The following is a 17,409-nucleotide window of genomic DNA, read 5'->3' on the forward strand; positions in this document are numbered from 1 at the left end:
ACCGGTAGGTAGTCCTCAATTTACAACCACAACTGTGAACCAAACTTTCCATTCCTAAGCAAGGCAGTTGTTAAATGACTCATGCTTCATTTTATAACCTCCTTGCCATGGTTATTAAGCGAATTGCTGTAGTTGTTGAGTGAACAATGCAGTTGTTAAGCGAATATGGCTTTCCCGATTGTCTCTGCTTGCAATGAGAGTGTCTCAAATGGCAATCACATGACCATGCAACCATCGTTAATCATATGCCAGTTACTAAGCACCCAAATTTTGATCACATGATTGTGGGAATGCTGTGACAGTTGTAAGCGCGTGGAATGGTTGTAAGTCACTTTTTTCAGTGCTATTGTAACTTTGAACGGTTACTAAGAGAATGATTGTAAGTTGAGAACTATCTGTATTGCTTTGTTTGTCTAGATCTTTTCAAAATATTTATGCTGCAATTAATTCTTATCAGATAGGAAAAGCTAACAAATATGATTTTGGTAACTATCTTATTGTTACTACCAGACATTCATAAAAGATCTCTTCTGCATTAAGCCTAAACAAGCCCTTCCAAATATTTTGCTGCAAAACAAATGAAGCCACAGGTGCAAAAGGCCATTGGTGTGAAAATTAATTGGCCTTCTTACCATTTGACCAATTAAAAGAGATGCTTACTCCATCTGGAGAATAATCAACACATAATCCCTTAGCCTTTCCCCAACTGCTTCCCTCACAACCATCAAATAAACATTTGTGTGAGTGTGTGTATTTTGTATGTAGGTACCCTCCTGAGGGATTATTACCTTGACATAGCAGAAAACGCATAAGATTTGGCAAGCAACCTAGTAGGAGCTTCTGTATTGTATCTTTATTGGTTAGGTCAAAACAGAAGGGCTAAAGCTAAAAATAATGGAGGATGAGGGCAGATGAAGCTCTGCAAATTATGCAGGAACCAACCTATCTAGGCAACCTCTCATTGTCCAGAAAATTGTCTGGACTCAATTGTAATGTGTAGAGAAGTCTGTATGCTAGGTGATAAGACCCTCCCCCATTAGATTGGAAAGTACTGTTCTAATTACGGAAAGAGTATAAAGCTCTTGGTCTAGAGGTAATGACATAGTCAGCCCAAAGATACACTAAGTCTGGTAACTGGTGGAGCCAGTACCAAAAATGCAGCTCCTCACTTTATAAAAATGTATACATTTAGGATAGTATAAGACCCATGAATCACAGAACCTGCTTTAAACAATAAATACATGCATTATATCTGGACATCACCAGATAAACATTAGAATTAAATTAACTGCATAATAGAGCTTGAAATTTGGACAGAAAATTTTAAAAAGGCACATTTCCAGCGGCAAAGTATGGACCAGACAATGCTGAATCACTGGGATCAAATTTAAGAGCTAAATTTATACAATTAAAAAGATGATCAATCAGAATGTAAGATCAGCATAACCAACATTGAATCCAATGTTGAAAAGAAGAGATAAATGATACTGTGAAATCCAAATCTATCAAAATTCAAAATAATTTTAAGAGGAAAGGTCCAGGTAAAAGCAATGGATGTCATTGGTTTTTTTTTTTTTTTGGTTTTTTTTTTTTTGTAATAATAAGGGGAACATGGTAACATTAGAATTGGGACGTTGACAAGCTCTGAAAACTGGAATAAAGTAATAAAATAGAAAAGCATTGTATCTGCAAACTTAAAACATTCTAACTGGTAAAAATAAATATGGGGGCAGGAAGGATGACATTCTGGTCTCTGTTTCAAATGTTACAAAGCATCTGCTTGTATTTTAGAAAAGCCCAATATTAAAGTTGTCTTTATTAGGCGTAATAAACTTGGCTAAAAAGTGTTGAATCTGAATACAACATTATGATTTAAGTCCAGCAGGCTTCACTAAGGTAGCATCGATCGTGTGGAAGAATAATTTCAAGTATTTTCTTCCCTACTACCGTGCTAACAGCATTGCAACCCATCAATAAATAGGGTTTCATGTGCAAAATCATATACAGTACAGCTTTACGTGCATAGTCTGTTTTTCTTCCAAAAGAATACTAATCTAATTTTTAAAAAAATGCATTCTAGAGGTAGGATAGGTGGAAGAGAGGGAAAGAAATGGCAACATAAAAATATAGTAATATTTTAAAAGCCTAAATACATATCTGTATGCTACATTGCAGCCCACATTATGAAAGGACACACCATGTGATTCCAATCCAGTCATATAGCAGCCAACCCCTTCCTACAGTCCCTAATCTCTCACTGGCAGTCTCTGCTCCTCTCTCCATTTACTATTCAGCTCATGCCCTCAGGCCGCGCAGAAGCCAATCATATGTCCACTCATATTGCTTGTTGTATGGACAGGCTGCCTAGAAAGAGAAGCAAAAAGAAACATTGCCAGTCCTATCCAACATGGATGAAGAGAACTACGGCTTCTAAACTGGCCACAGTCATTTGCTCTGCTTTCTTCTAACACTACTAACATTCTCCTAATACAACCATGCAAGGAGATATGCAACTATAGAGAAAAAAACTGATGTAGCTGAACAAGAAAGAAGAATGGATTTTTACTGCAGCTGCCAAAAAATCACCATCCAATTTCATGGTTAAATTCTTGTCTCCAGAAAGAGGACAATCTACTTTGTGTAGGTTGAGAGTGCAGCCTACTCTGGTCTCTCAAAGGTGTTTTTTCAAGAGGCAACTGGACTTTCTTGTTTTTTCTTTGAAGACATTTCGCTTCTCATCCAAGAAGCTTCTTCAGCTCTGACTGGATGGTGGGGAATAGAAGGATTTATACTCCTTGCAGACAGCTGGCCATTTGCATCCTTTTAGAGAGTCATTGAGGCACTTGGAGGTTTATCTGTGTCCTCTGGGTCACCTAGGAACTAGTACAAATAATTCCTGTAGTCTGCAATTTTTTTTCCTGGAAATCCGTTCATATTCTCACACCATTCAAAGGGTGTTCATCCCAAAGGCATAGCTAAAAGTCTATGGGAATTCTCAGTCATCCAGGTCATATTGAGAATCTGCATAGACTATTGTGGTCTTATTCCCAATCCTGAATCTGGAACAGCAATCAGGTAAAAATGAATCTCCAGTTCCCACCCCATTATTTAGTACTAGGAAAAATATAAGTACCTTAAAAACCTACAATTGTTTTTATTCCAACAGGAAAATTAATCCATCAATGATATAATAGAAAATTTTGCTGAAATCAGTGCAGGTTACACAGTCTTCTGATCATCGTAACCTCTGTACTACTGTCACTAATTGCATAATTGAGCTTTGCCATTTCTCTCCACATTCTTGATCTTCCTTGTGATACTATAATATTAACACAGGGAATAATAGAGTAGACATTTATACTAAAGATTATCAGGTCTAACCCCTGCTTGGTATTGGATCCAACAGAGTATCTCAGACAGGTAACTGTTAAGCCTCAGTCTGAAGATCTCAGTAACAAAGAATTCACTCTTTCATGTAACAACATGTTCTCCTGGCTGACAGCTCATACATTCAAAAAATCCTCCGTGATGTCTAGCCTGAAACTTCCTTTTGTAGTTTTAACCTATTGGTTCTGATTGTGTCCTTTGGAGCAGCAGAGACTAAGTCCGCTCTCTCTTCTGTGTGACAATTCTTCAGATATTAGAGATTGTTATCATATATCCTCTCAGTTGTTTTTTCTGTAGGCTAATCATATTTTATTTTATTTTATTTTATTTTGATTTATATGCCGCCCTTCTCCGGAGACTCAGGGCAGCTTACAATGTGCTTAGCAATAGCCTTCATCCTTTTGTATATTTATACAAAGTCAGCTTATTGCCCCCACAACTGGGTCCTCAATTTACCTACCTTAGAAAGGATGGAAGGCTGAGTCAACCTTGAGCCTTGGCGAGATTTGAACCTGCAGTAATTGCAGTATTATCTGAGAAGAGTTTGATTCTGTGACGCCCGAAGACGTGGACAGGATTCTGGGCAGACTGAGCGCAGCCACATGTTTACTGGACCCGTGTCCCTCCTGGTTGGTGCTGGCCTCTCGGGAGGTTACACGAGGCTGGCTCCAGGGGATTATAAATGCTTTCTTGAGTGAGGGTATCTTCCCTGCCGCCTTGAAAGAGGCGGTGGTGAGGCCTCTCCTCAAGAAACCTTCCCTGGACCCGGCAGTGTTGGCAAATTATCGTCCAGTCTCCAACCTTCGCTTCATTGCGAAGGTTGTTGAGAGTGTGGTAGCGCGACAGCTCCCCCAGTACCTGGATGAATCGTCGTATCTGGATCCGTTCCAGTCGGGCTTCAGGCCTGGGTACAGCATGGAAACGGCATTGGTCGTGTTGGTTGATGATCTCTGGAGGGCTCGGGACAGGGGTTGTTCCTCTGTCCTGGTCTTATTAGACCTCTCAGCGGCTTTTGATACCATCGACCATGGTATCATACTGCACGGGCTAGAGGAGTTAGGGGTGGGGGGCACCGTCCTACGGTGGTTCTCCTCCTTTCTCTCTGACCGGTCGCAGTCTGTGTTGACAGGGGGGCAGAGGTCGACCCCGAGGCCCCTTGATGTGGGGTGCCACAAGGGTCGGTCCTCTCGCCCCTTCTGTTCAACATTTATGTGAAGCCACTGGGTGAGATCATCCGTGGTTTCGGGGTGAAGTACCACCAGTACGCTGATGATACTCAGCTGTACATCTCCACCCCAGACCACCCCAATGATGCCCCTGAAGTGTTGTCCTGGTGCCTGGAGGCCGTGCGGATCTGGATGGGGAGAAACAGACTCAGGCTCAACCCATCCAAGACCGAGTGGCTGTGGTTTCCGACATCCCGATATAGTCAGTTGGTGCCATCACTGACTATTGGGGGCGAGTCACTGGCCCCCACGGAGAGGGTTCGCAACTTGGGTGTCCTCCTGGACTCACGGCTGTCTTTAGAAGAGCACATGACGGCCGTGGCCAGGGGGACTTTTTATCAGGTCCGCCTGATTCGCCAGTTGCGTCCCTTTCTGGATCGGGACTCGTTAAATACGGTCACTCATGCTCTCGTTACTTCCCGCTTGGACTACTGCAATGCTCTCTACATGGGGCTCCCCTTGAGGAGCACCCGGAGGCTCCAGCTGGTCCAGAATGCGGCCGCGTGGGTGGTTATGGGAGCGACGTGGCGCTCCCATGTGACCCCCCTCCTGCGCGAGCTGCACTGGTTCCCGGTGGTCTTCCGGGTGCGCTTCAAGGTTTTGGTTACCACCTTTAGAGCGCTCCATGGCATCGGACCGGGGTATCTACGAGACCGCCTTCTGCTACCAATAGCCTCTCACCGACCAGTACGCTCCCATAGAGAGGGGCTCCTCAGGGTGCCGTCGGCCAAACAATGTCGACTGGCGGCACCCAGGGGGAGAGCCTTCTCTGTGGGGGCACCTACCATCTGGAACGAGCTCCCCCCAGAGATACGGAAGATCCCGGACCTGCGCACGTTTCGCCGTGCTCTCAAAACTTTTCTATTTCAGCAAGCTGGCCTTGCCTAACTCCCATCTTTTAAATTTTTAAATTTAAATTTTTTAATTCGTGATTTTATAAATTGGGTGTTTTAATCTGTGTTTCGGCCAAAATATTTAATAATTTTAAGGAATTTTTTAATATTTGTATTATCTGTATTTTATCTTGGCTGTTCACCGCCCTGAGTCCTTTGGGAGTAGGGCGGTATAGAAATCTGATTAATAAATAATAAATTAATTAATTAATTAAAAATAAAAGCAGCAATAGTTGGCAAAGGAGTTCTGCTCCAGAAAATGATTATAGATTTGGGGGGTGGGGGTGTCCCACAAAGGTAGCTGGTAAAAAATCTTTAACACACAAGCATACTCACTCATACACACATACCTCAAATCAAACCAACCCTGGCCCAATTAGGGTAGTAATCCCATGTTGCAGATACTAAATGTCTGCTGTGACTGCAACTATACAAACCTTTTGCCTTCTGTCTCAATCTTACACATAGTTCCATTCTACAACTTCATTTTCTAGCAATGCTTGCATGCTCAGAGGCATTCTCTTCCTTAAGATAGTATTCCAAGCTAAGGGATTCGCTAAATATACCAGTTTAAGAACTCTTGTCGTCATTACTTCAGCAAGCCTAAATTAATTTTGATTTCTCTGTTGCTTTGGGACTTTACAGTGTCTAACTACAGTGTCAATAGATCTGGATAGCATCATGATAACAGAAGAATGTTTTGCTGACAGCTCAGAAACACAGCATGGTGCTAGGTTATTATTAGTTTGACATCCATCTGCTCTCTTCCCCCCTTATACAGGGATTCAGATGTCCTAGAAAGCTGTACTGTTTTATTTTAGTGTATTTAATATTTTTAATATTAATATTTTACTTAGACCAAACCCTTGGCTCAAAGTTTCCATTTCATCCTAGAAAGGCAATGCTAGCACATTATAATTATTTTTGTATATGTGCTTCTGTTCTGATTAAGCTGGGAGAAAGGGTTGCTCCCTCTGTTAATTAGAATGAAGGGAATTTCCCAAAATGATGCCAGTCTCTGACAATGACTCCCTGTTTGCATCCCTTCATCTTCCCAGTTTATGTTTCAACTGCTTAATTCTAAAACGAGTCCAAAATGTCATTTGCCATCTGCAGAAACAAAAAAAAGGGTGGGAAAGAAGAAAGAAGAAAGCAGAGCACAAGACTAACCAAAGAGAGAATATTAAAGCCCATGGAGCACCCATTCATCAGTAATTCTCTCTAGGCAGGGGTGTCAAACTGGCGGTCCATGGGCTGGATGCATCACACATAGGCCATGCCCACCCCAGCTCCACAAAGGCAAAAAAAGTCATGATACATCACGATATGTCATGTGACGTGATTGAGTTTGATACCCATGCTCTAGAAGGAAACAGATTTAGGCTAAAGCCATGTATAGCTCTGGAAACAGAGTCCGGGAGAACTGACATCCTGACCAAAGGGAGTATCCTGCATTATGTTTCCCAGTTTCTTTCTTGAAATATACATTAAGGGAAAAGTTAAAAGGAAGCCATAAATTAGCCAGGCCATTATACCAAGCCACAAACTAGAAAATAATCTGATGGTATAACCACTGATAGTTGTCAATCTTGAATAAAATTTTAGATTCTCATCTGTTGTTTGCAGATGTCAGAATTATACATCTTTTGCCAGTTTGAGCAACTTCTCTACATATGTTAGGAATACAGACAGAAATAGCAAAAGCAGCAAGATTGAAAGAAACTATATTAAGTACCCAAGAAATTTGCAGAAATAGGTGATTCCTCTCCTAGAAATGTAGTCTTGAGCATACATATTTTGTGAGAGAGGTCTACTAAACTGTCACCTATGAAAACAATGATTTGATATTTTCACTCATCTAGGGAGCCATTTAGAAATCATTTGTGGTTTCCCAATGTATTTCCTGCATGGATTGGGGCTTGAATCTGAAGGACATCACAACACTGAAGTTTTGTCAGAACAAACAGCAGTTGGATAATTTGGTGTGCCAGTATCTAGTAAAACCTTCCCCAACTTAATGACATCCATAAATGTTGGGCTTGAAAATACAAAGTACAGGCTGGCATTATCTTTCAAATGTCAAACTCACTGGACAGCCTTGAACAACTCACTCCTTCTCAGCCTGACCACTGCATGGTCTTTTCTATGATGCTGGATCGTAAGCCCTTGGTAGAAAAATTGTAAATAAAAATGCTTAAGTAATGGTCCCCCAAAGAATGAACTTACCTCTCTAAGCTTGTCCATCTCATTCTGTAACACTTGCTTAGCCAAATCACTCTCAATGAGCCGTTGGCGCAAGTCTTCATTTTCGTCCTCCAGTTTAATCCGTTTTTTCTCCACTGCTTCAAGTTCATTATGGAGACGTGCAGAGACATCTTTGGCTACCTACAGACAACAGTCAAGAACAGTGCAAACCTCAGTCCTTGATTCTGATACACAACATGCAGGCACAAGTTAATCAACAATGTATGCACCAATACAGACTTGGAGGTTTTAGATATATTATATATATCAACAAAAAAGCAAGCACTAAAACAGGAAGCACACAAGTGAGTCATGTCTGTGAATAATGTGCCAAGGCTTTGTGTGTCTTACCAAAAGGAATATATGAGCTATTCTTACACTAATTTTACAGATCATGTCTGCAATTAGAGGAAATATGGAGGGGGAAATTGAGTTATTTGCACATCCTCTTGGTGTCTCCTTCTTTGCAAAAAGCAATGTGCCTCTATAGTCAATGCATGACAATTGTTATGCCTTTCTGCATTGCACTGCTCAAGAAAATTACAGCTTTTGTAGATAGACCTACCACCCACAGTGGTGCATAAACAGTGCCTCTTCTCATTGCAGGAAAGGGAATAACTATCCTATTTAAAACATCTTTATAAGCTGCATCAGAAAGTTTCAGATACACAAGTCAGCAGGTTTTATGAGCAGCTCTGAATATGAATTATAGGGAATCTAGCTGTTAATCCCTATTTCCAGTACATTTAGGCTTTCCCAAGTTCATCTCTTCCTATGTCTTACAGTCCACAGACAGAATGGGAATCAAATTGATAGTGCTATTATTTTCTTACATTTGATGGACTCATACATCAGAAGTCTTTTTTTTAAAAAAGAATAAGGCATGAAGAACATGAATTAAAGGTTCATATGTCATAGAGAAGCTATTGATTGATTCACAATCATTGATGTGAACAGATGGCCAGGATACAGATTTTAGCAATTTTGGCACTGAATAGTCCAAATACAAGTACAAGTACAGTTTTGTTATGAACATAGAATCCAATGATCACATGTAGTAGAATAACTAGAGTCTTAATTGTGAATGGCCTGTTGGATTATTGGCTGGTTGGGGAATTTTTCTCAACTCAGTCACTGTCTTCTTTAATGAGAGACCGAGATTCAGGAGAAAAGAAGTTAGGACTTTCGAAGTTAGGACTTTCTTTGTTCTCGCATGTTCTGACTAGGGGCCCATGCAAGGAAGCAAAGAACTTAAGAAGAGATTTTATGTTAGGGTTGGACCTAAAATTTAGAAAACTCTGTAAAAAAGAAACCAATAAGGGAAATCTGGCAAGAAACATTTAGTCAAGTATGAGTTTGTATTTCTGTACAGTGCTGCATGCTGGATCTTGAATTGTGGACCTTTGTGTCTGTTCCTGTCCTCTATATCTGTATTTACTTAGACCACTTACTGATGACTAAGTACCAGCTTTAGAATGCAGATCTCAGCTTTGTATAATTTGTGGCAGCTAAACTATTCTCTCAAATCTCTATTTGCCTACAAAATCAGTTACTTAAATGCCCTAGGAGTAAGGAAGATGGATCTAATCAAGGGCAGATTGAGGGACCAAGGCAACTGGGCGAAGGCTAATGTGTATGTTAATGATAGCTTCCCCACATCTACCTCTTTCCTCTTTTGTTACATTACATTAAGTGGAAAAAGTCACCCTAATGCTAATAATCCTAAAAGTGGGGAAAATACACTAATTTGAATCTGCTGATCAACCTGAACAGAACCTCTGACTATCCAACCTTCTGGACCCTAAAATGTTAGAAACATGGTATGGTAGCGTTAATTCCTTGATCAGTAATCTCCTTAATTCTCTAGATCAGGGATGTCAAACTCACAACCTGCATTGGGTATCACACACTGGCCATGCCCACCCCTAGTTCAGTGAAGGGGGAAAAAGTTGTGATACGTCACATCACAACAACGTGTTGTAGGAAGTTAGCACCCACCCCTTTCCTACAAGAATGAAATATTTTAGGAAATATTAAAAAGGCAGAATATTATGTTTCCCTGGATGAGAAATGGAGAAGCATGTTTTAAAGATGAAGCAACTCCCATCTTCCTGCCCCCACCCTTTGTCAATGGGCCAGAGGCAGAAACTCAATCTTTGTCAAGGACCATCATCTGCAACAGAATAGGACTCATCTAGCAACAGAAACTCACCACATGGCACCTGGGAAGATTACATCAGCCAGCAAGGCTATCTAAGACCCCCACCCCCTGGGAGTCTGACAACCAATCAGGATACTCTTTCGGGGCCCCAAGAAGCTCAAAGCCAGAGGGAGCATAAAACCTGGGGACTCGCTGTATCTCGACCCTTTTTTTGTCCAGGAACTCAAGCCATGTGATCCTGTCCACCATTAAACCATCTTTCCAAGCAATCTCCATGTTTCCAGTGTCTTTTTCCCCACTTGGAGCTGAACCCAGAAGGATATTTCTTCCTACAGTGTAATTGCAAGTTTGCACCTCTGCTCTAGATATATCTGCTGTAGTCAAGAAGCTGCGTTAGAACTGGAGAGATTCAAGCTGAAATCAACCCTTAACCAAATTCACTGGATAACTTTAAGCTAGTCTCTTATTTTCAACCCATCTTAGGTTTCTCTCATTGTAGGAGTAAAATGAAAGGACATTCTCCTGCCCTGAGCTCTTGGAGAAAAGATGGGATATAAATATAATAAATAAAAATAAATAATAGATTCCTACACCCACCAAGAAGCAGCACAGAGTGTGTCATCTCTGCTGAATCATATGTTCACAAAAGATTTTTGGCACATCTCACATATTGTGTTTTGGCACTGTGGATAGCTGGTGTTTTGAATTCTTCAGCGATAACATAATCACAATGTAGACTCTCTGATAATTAAGGGCATAGATGTTATTTTTTCACTTTGCAGGGAAAGAAAAGACACTCCTCACTGAGAAAGAAGAAATTAACTTTATCCTCTACACAAAAAATCATTTTACTGAAAGCAAGAGGCAGAAGGAACATATGGTAAAATTTCAGAGTTTACTCTGAAGGTCCTTAAATCCTGGTCTCAATGAAGAACGCTGCCAATAAATTAGGAAACCACTATAGGGAGCCTAGGAAACACCACTGAGCCCATAAGTCACATTGGTTGCATCAGCCAAGGTGCCAAACGAAGCTGGGATGGGTTTTTTCCCCCCTATAGCAATGATTGCTGCCTTCTGCTTCTCTTGGTTCCCACTCCATCTATCTGATCAACTTCCAAAATTATTTCTGAGTTTGGATTGTCTCTGCTTTATTTTTATCCATTTCTATGTCCTTTAGGTCAGGGGTCACCAACCTTTTAGACCTCAGGGACCACTAAATTCATAATTTTAAATCCCACGGACCACTAATACGAATTCGTGATGGGACAGGGTCCTTCAGGCACTTAGCTTGGCCGCCTGTTAGCAAAGAGAAGCACCTGGGGTCAACCCTAGCTTTGCTGTCCATTGCAGCTAGGAATCTCAAATACGATCAAGAATGAACGTTTGTCTTGTAGCCAGTTTGTCTTGTAGTTCACCCCCCCTGCAAACTCTGTCTCTCGAGGAGCTCGGCTGAAGTTTCGTGCACCAGCAGGATTATATGTCCATAATGGAGGGCTACCTAGTCCAGAGGTCCCCAACACCCAGGTCGCGGCCCACTACTGGGCCATAGCCTATTCTCAACTGAGCTGTGCAAGCAGTAGCCAGGCAGGCATTCACACAGCTCGACTCACACGAGCAGTGGGCTGGCGCAGATGCATGTGCACGCAGCTCAACTCATGCAAGTGGTGGGCCAGTGCACACGCACATGTGCAGCTCAACTTGCAATTGAGCTGTGTGTCCATGTGCCCCAGTTTGCTGCTCGCGCAGCCTGGTTCCATCTCCCCCTGCCCCCAGTCGGGCTGCCAAGCCACAAGGGTTGGGGACCACTGATCTGGAAAGCCAGGAGCAAGAGGATTGCATTTCCCAATCTCAGTCTCTCCTAAATTCATCCACAAACACCATAATGCAGTTTCTATGCTGTATCCTAGCCTAATCCCTGATTTGCAGTACTCCAAATGATCTGCTTCCTTGTAGAGCCCTGTATGGTTGTTGTGCTACTATTTTCTGCATAAGCTTTCCAAGAATAGGAAAATAGTATTATACTTGGAATATGTTCAAAGGGGATGCGGTGGCTCAGTGGCTAAGACACAGAGCTTGACGATCAGAAAGGTTGACAGTTCGGCGGTTTGAATCCCTAGCGCCGCATAACAGAGTGAACTCCCGTTACTTGCCCCAGCTTCTGTCAACCTAGCAGTTCGAAAGCATGTAGAAATGCAAGTAGAAAAATAGGGACCACCTTGGTGGGAAGGTAACAGCGTTCCGTGTACCTTTGGCATTTAGTCATACAGGCCACATGACCACAGAATTATCATCAGACAGCGCTGGCTCTTTGCCTTAGAAACGGAGATGAGCACCGCCCGCTAGAGTCGGGAACGACTAGCACATATGTGCGAGGGTAACTTTTACCTTTACCTTTACCTTTTATCAGTGGTGGGTTGCCCCCGGTTCGGACTGGTCCTATAGAACCAGTAGTAAAACCGGTGGGAGGCTCCGCCCACTGACCCCGTCATCAGAACGCTTCTGTGCATGTGCAGAAGAGTGCGCACACGGCCCCGTTGCGAACCGGTAGTAAAGGTAGGTAAAACCCACCCCTGCCTTTTATGCATATAGGACAAGCACAGAAAGCCCCTGTATTTAAAGTGCAATGTCTTGAATAAGGCCCTCAGATTAAAAGCAAATATCTTCCAGTGAAGACATTAGTGAAGGATTACTGCACCATAACAGGTGGGGAGAAGAAAGGATCCTGCTGTGAAAAAAAGAGTCCGCCATGGCTCTGCAGCTGATGGGGAAGAGGTTGGCCTGTACTTTACCCTCTGCAGTTATTTGTACAAATTCCATAGTCACATCCTGACCATGAGAACCGAAAATTGAGCTAGTGGAGGAGTAAATCAAACCATAACTATTTCCATAGAATCATCTTAGTATGAAACTCTAGCAATACCAAAGGACGGGGGTTGTTCCACTTATTTCCTGTTTCTTCAAGCAGAACATTTGATCACCGTGAAAGCTGAGACAACCAGAAAGCAGCTGTTACAAGCTGTAGGGAAAGAGAAGGGGAAAAAATGCAGCCTGACAAACATAGGACAGTATCGACCTATGTCCTACTCTAAAAAGAACCATTCTATGGATTGGCCAATATGGGCAAAACAAAAGGTTTTAGAGAAAACAACACATTTTAAATTCCAGATGTTGTTTCCAAATGGAAGATATTCCAACAGTCTTACATAAATACTGAAATCTGTAAACACTAGTTGTGGCCAATACAAAATTTGACACCTCAACATTTCTAGCATTTTCAAAAAAACCTCAGTTAGATATAATACAAATGAGATTATAATTTGCTTTTATATCACTTTTAATAGGCATAGAATAAACTAACACATTCATATTTCAAACACCAACTAGATTTTTCTAATGTTTCTACCTTTTAACTCTGTCACCCCTAAATCTCTCACATTAAAATATTAAATATTACATTAAACATTAAATACCCATTAATATCCATTAAATAGCATTAAACACACAAACACATTAAAATAATGCATTATTTAAAATTATTATAAATTAAATGCCAGTTTTTAAAATATTGCCACTATGCATTTAAAAATCACATCAAATCTAGTACTCATAGTTTAAAATGCACAGCAGGCTATCTGGATATAGCAAATACACAACTAAATTCTAAACTACATTAAACTTTAATTCTGATGTGGTGATACAATGAACATACACACACACTGTTTACAAAGAACTAGAACTGCAGAAAAGCACATAGACACAGGATGAAATAGAACACTGCACTGGACTATGAATGAATAAAGAACAATGCTGCAGGACATAAACTATTGTTTACAAACAAAGTGTCCGACATTAAGCCGGAAGCAAATTAACTACTTTATGACAGAAATGACAAATTTTGGACAGACTTTCACAAACATCCTTTCAGTACAAGATACTGTAACGTTCAGTACAAGATACTGTAAGTCAGAAATACCACCTTACATTATAAAAGAGCCTTGGTGGCGCAGCAGACTAAAGTGCTGTTAAGTAGCACCAGCTGCGTGAAATTACTGCAAGTTCAAATCTCACCAGGCTCAAGGTTGACTCAGCCTTCCATCCTTTCGAAGTAGGTAAAATGAGGACCCGGATTGTGGGGGCAATAAGTTGACTTTGTATAAAAAAGAACACCGCTTGGGGGGGCCGAAAGCCCTACTAAGCAGGTATATACAAAAGTATGAAGGCTATTGCTTAACGCATTGTAAGCCGCCCTGAGTCTCCGGAGAAGGGCGGCATATAAATCGAACCAATAGATAGATGGATGGATGGATGGATGGATGGATGGATGGATGGATGGATAGATAGATAGATAGATAGATAGATAGATAGATAGATAGATAGATAGATAGATAGATAGATAGATAGATAGAAAGTTGGGAGATGATTACTTGTCTAAAACTATCTGCCAAAATATCAACAAGCAAGATTAGGGGGCTGGAGTCTAAAACATATGAAGAATGGTTACAGGAATTGGGACTGTCTAGTATAGTAAAAAGAAGGACTAGGGGTGACATGATAGCAGTGTTTTGCAATATTTGAAGCACCAGAAGTCAAAACAAGAAGCAATGGATGAAAACTAATCAAAGAGAGAAGCAAACTAGTAACAAGGAGAAATTTCCTAATGGTGAGAACAGTTAACCTGTAGAATGGCTTGCCTACAGAAGCCATGGGTGCTCCATCACTGGAGGCTTTTAAGAACAAATTGGATAACTGTTTGTCTGAAATGGTATAGGGCAGTGATGGCGAACCTTTTTTCCCTCGAGTACCAAAAGCACACATGCGCGCACCGACACCCATAATGCAATTCCCCTGCAGGCCCCGCCCCCTGCATGTGTGCACGACCCCCTGTGCTCCTCCCGCCCCCCCCCCCGTGCATGTGCGTGTGACCCCCATTTTGGTGCTAGCAGGCCTCCCTGAAGCCTCCTGGGACAAAAACCGGGGGGGTGCCGCACCCCCATCCCCCATCCTGCACATGCGCACAGGACCCCCCCACCTCCCACCCATGTGCATGCAAGTGTGACCCACCCCCACACATGCGTGCCCGGCAGAGGCCCAAAAATCAGCTGACCTGGGCTCGTGTGCCCGCAGAGATGGCTCCGCGTGCCACCTGTGGCACACATGCCATACGTTGCCATCACAGGTATAGGGTTTCCTGCTTGAACAGGGGGTTGGAGTAGAAGACATCCAAAGTCCCTTACAACTCTGTTATTCTGATTCGTTGATCTTAAACATGACTAGCATTCATATGTAAATTCATGGCCGCACAAACATTTGAACACCTGTAATATTTTTCTCTCTTCAAAGACTTAGTTTATGTTCCAGATTATTCAAGGTTTGAGAAGCAATAGTCTGATTACTGGTTTGCACATTCAATCTAGGCTTCCATACACCATACAAACCAGCACAAACTGATGCAAGTTTCATTTCTAGGATCACTCATTTTTGGTGCCTGGAGTACTTGTCAGCAGACTTACTCCTTTGTGCAAAAGGCAACTGTGTTGTTTGGGAAGAAGGAATGACTTAGAGGTTTCACCCTGTAAAGGTCTGAAGCTCAACACTCTTGTGTTCGTAATCCTTGAACAAGGAGCTTCCAAAGATGCAAGCTTTGTCATGCCACCCACCATGGGAATGCTGAACTAATTTCTTCTACCACAGCAGTTTATATTTCCATCACCTGTTGAATATCTATATCATTGGGTAAACGAGTTGTAGCCTGGATGCCAGAAAAAGAGCAGGCCTACTAACCAAATACAGAAAAAGCATCCTTCCTTTGGAATATGTTGCCTTCTCATGCCCTTCAACAAAAAGTGCCACACCAAACAACATATGTTCCATCCAGCTGGCTTGCACGATCATCCTGAATGAAGATCTTCCAGCAGCTCAAAGGAGGGACTCAGCCTCTTTGGTCAGCTGCTTAGTTTTCATGATTCTAATTGAAGTTGACAAGGAATCATGTTTTAATAACCTCTCCCTAGTGCCGTGATGGCGAACCTATGACATGCGAGCTGTCGCCCCAGTTCAGCTCTGCCACACATGCACGTGCTTTCTGCCGGCCAGCTGGTCTTTGGGTCCCTGCCACGCATGCGCGAAGGGCACAGCACATGCGGGGGGCGCGTGCTCATGCGGGGGGGACGCATGTGGGGGGCGTGTGCATACGCACAGGGGGACAGGGCGCATGCAAGAAGCGTGTACGCATTGCATTTTGGGGGTTTGGGTGCACTTTGGCCACTCGGTCTGGAAAAGGTTAGCCATCACTGTCCTAGTGTATCTATCTCCAGGACTACAGAAACTGCAATGAAGAGATTATAAGCAAAGGGAAAGGAATTCAGAGAGACAAGCAGTCCAGCTACAACTGAGTATATTTGGGGGGGGGGGACCTAGTATCAAAATAATGTGCAGCTATGTAATTTAATGGCTTGCAAAGCATATTCAGAATAGTCCATTCAGGACTGTATGAAAACCATTACGGATTTTTCTTTCCAAAAAGAGAAACAGTCATTATCTTTCCTCTATGAGAATAATGAACTATGTTTATTCAAAGGATTCAACATGGTTTCTTGTGAGAAATGTCTGAAATGCAGTATAGCAGTACAACAATTTTTCCAAGTAATCATCTCCAGTGAGTTTTAAGGACAATATATCATCAGATTAATTTTGCAACAAGATTTCCATATGAAGCTCTTTTTTCTAAAATGTGACATTAAATCTACTATAATCACTTATTGAAGTTACTATAGCTCAGAAACAAACAATACTGTTCCAACAACTTTGGAACAGAGTTTCAATTCCTCTTATATCAAACCAAAGGATTTCAGGCATTTGAAGGGAGAAAGCCTTTGGTCTAAGATCTTGGATAGATGCCAACCAAATACTAGACTAGACAGGCAATGGTCTAAATAGTACAAACCCATTCCTTATATTGCAAAACCAATAGTTTAACGCAAGAGAAAGCAACTTCTTATATCCCTGGTTCATTCAACTGACTTCTCCATTCTAATGAAGAAGAAAAATTGCACATGCAGGCTTACCTTGACATCTTGTTCAAGGCTATGGATGAGTTCTCCATCCACCTGGCCAGTCTGTGCCACACGAAGGCTGCGTCGCTCTGCTTTTCGCAAACGATACTGTAAGATACGACAAGTCTTACTGGCTTGATCCAGTTGTTGCCTTAGCTCCTGTAGCTGATAGACATCTTCTTCCATGTAGACATCTCTCATCTCCAGCATCTCTGCACGTAGTTCCTCAATCTCATCCTAGGAAAGACAAACACCGTGATCAAAGGAAAGGCAAGACAAGTAACCAAGGCTGCATCCTGGGAATATTGGGGAGTGGGAGGGATCTGTGCATGAAACAGCTACAGTGCATTTATATTTACAGGTAGTCTTCGACTTACAATAGTTCATTTAGTGACCGTTCAAAGTTATAACAGCACTGAAAAAGTGATTTATGACCATTTTTCACA

At 41.9% G+C, this 17,409-nt stretch overlaps 1 protein-coding gene across 4 annotated transcripts in view; it reads right to left on the bottom strand.

The window, feature by feature from the left end:
• Positions 1-17,409, bottom strand: part of MTCL2 (microtubule crosslinking factor 2) — a 75,786-nt gene that overhangs the window by 35,638 nt on the left and 22,739 nt on the right. For all 4 annotated transcript variants that reach the window (XM_087889241.1, XM_034414076.3, XM_034414077.3 and 1 more), the window contains exons 2-3: positions 16,976-17,200; positions 7,733-7,891 (exon numbers count right to left, since the gene is read on the bottom strand). In XM_087889241.1, coding sequence (XP_087745367.1) covers positions 7,733-7,891; positions 16,976-17,200 — 384 coding nt within the window. The remainder of the gene's footprint in view (positions 1-7,732; positions 7,892-16,975; positions 17,201-17,409) is intronic.

The sequence above is a fragment of the Pantherophis guttatus genome, chromosome 3, assembly GCF_059756535.1.
Source record: "Pantherophis guttatus breed Tessera chromosome 3, ASM5975653v1, whole genome shotgun sequence".
Taxonomy (NCBI): domain Eukaryota; kingdom Metazoa; phylum Chordata; class Lepidosauria; order Squamata; family Colubridae; genus Pantherophis; species Pantherophis guttatus.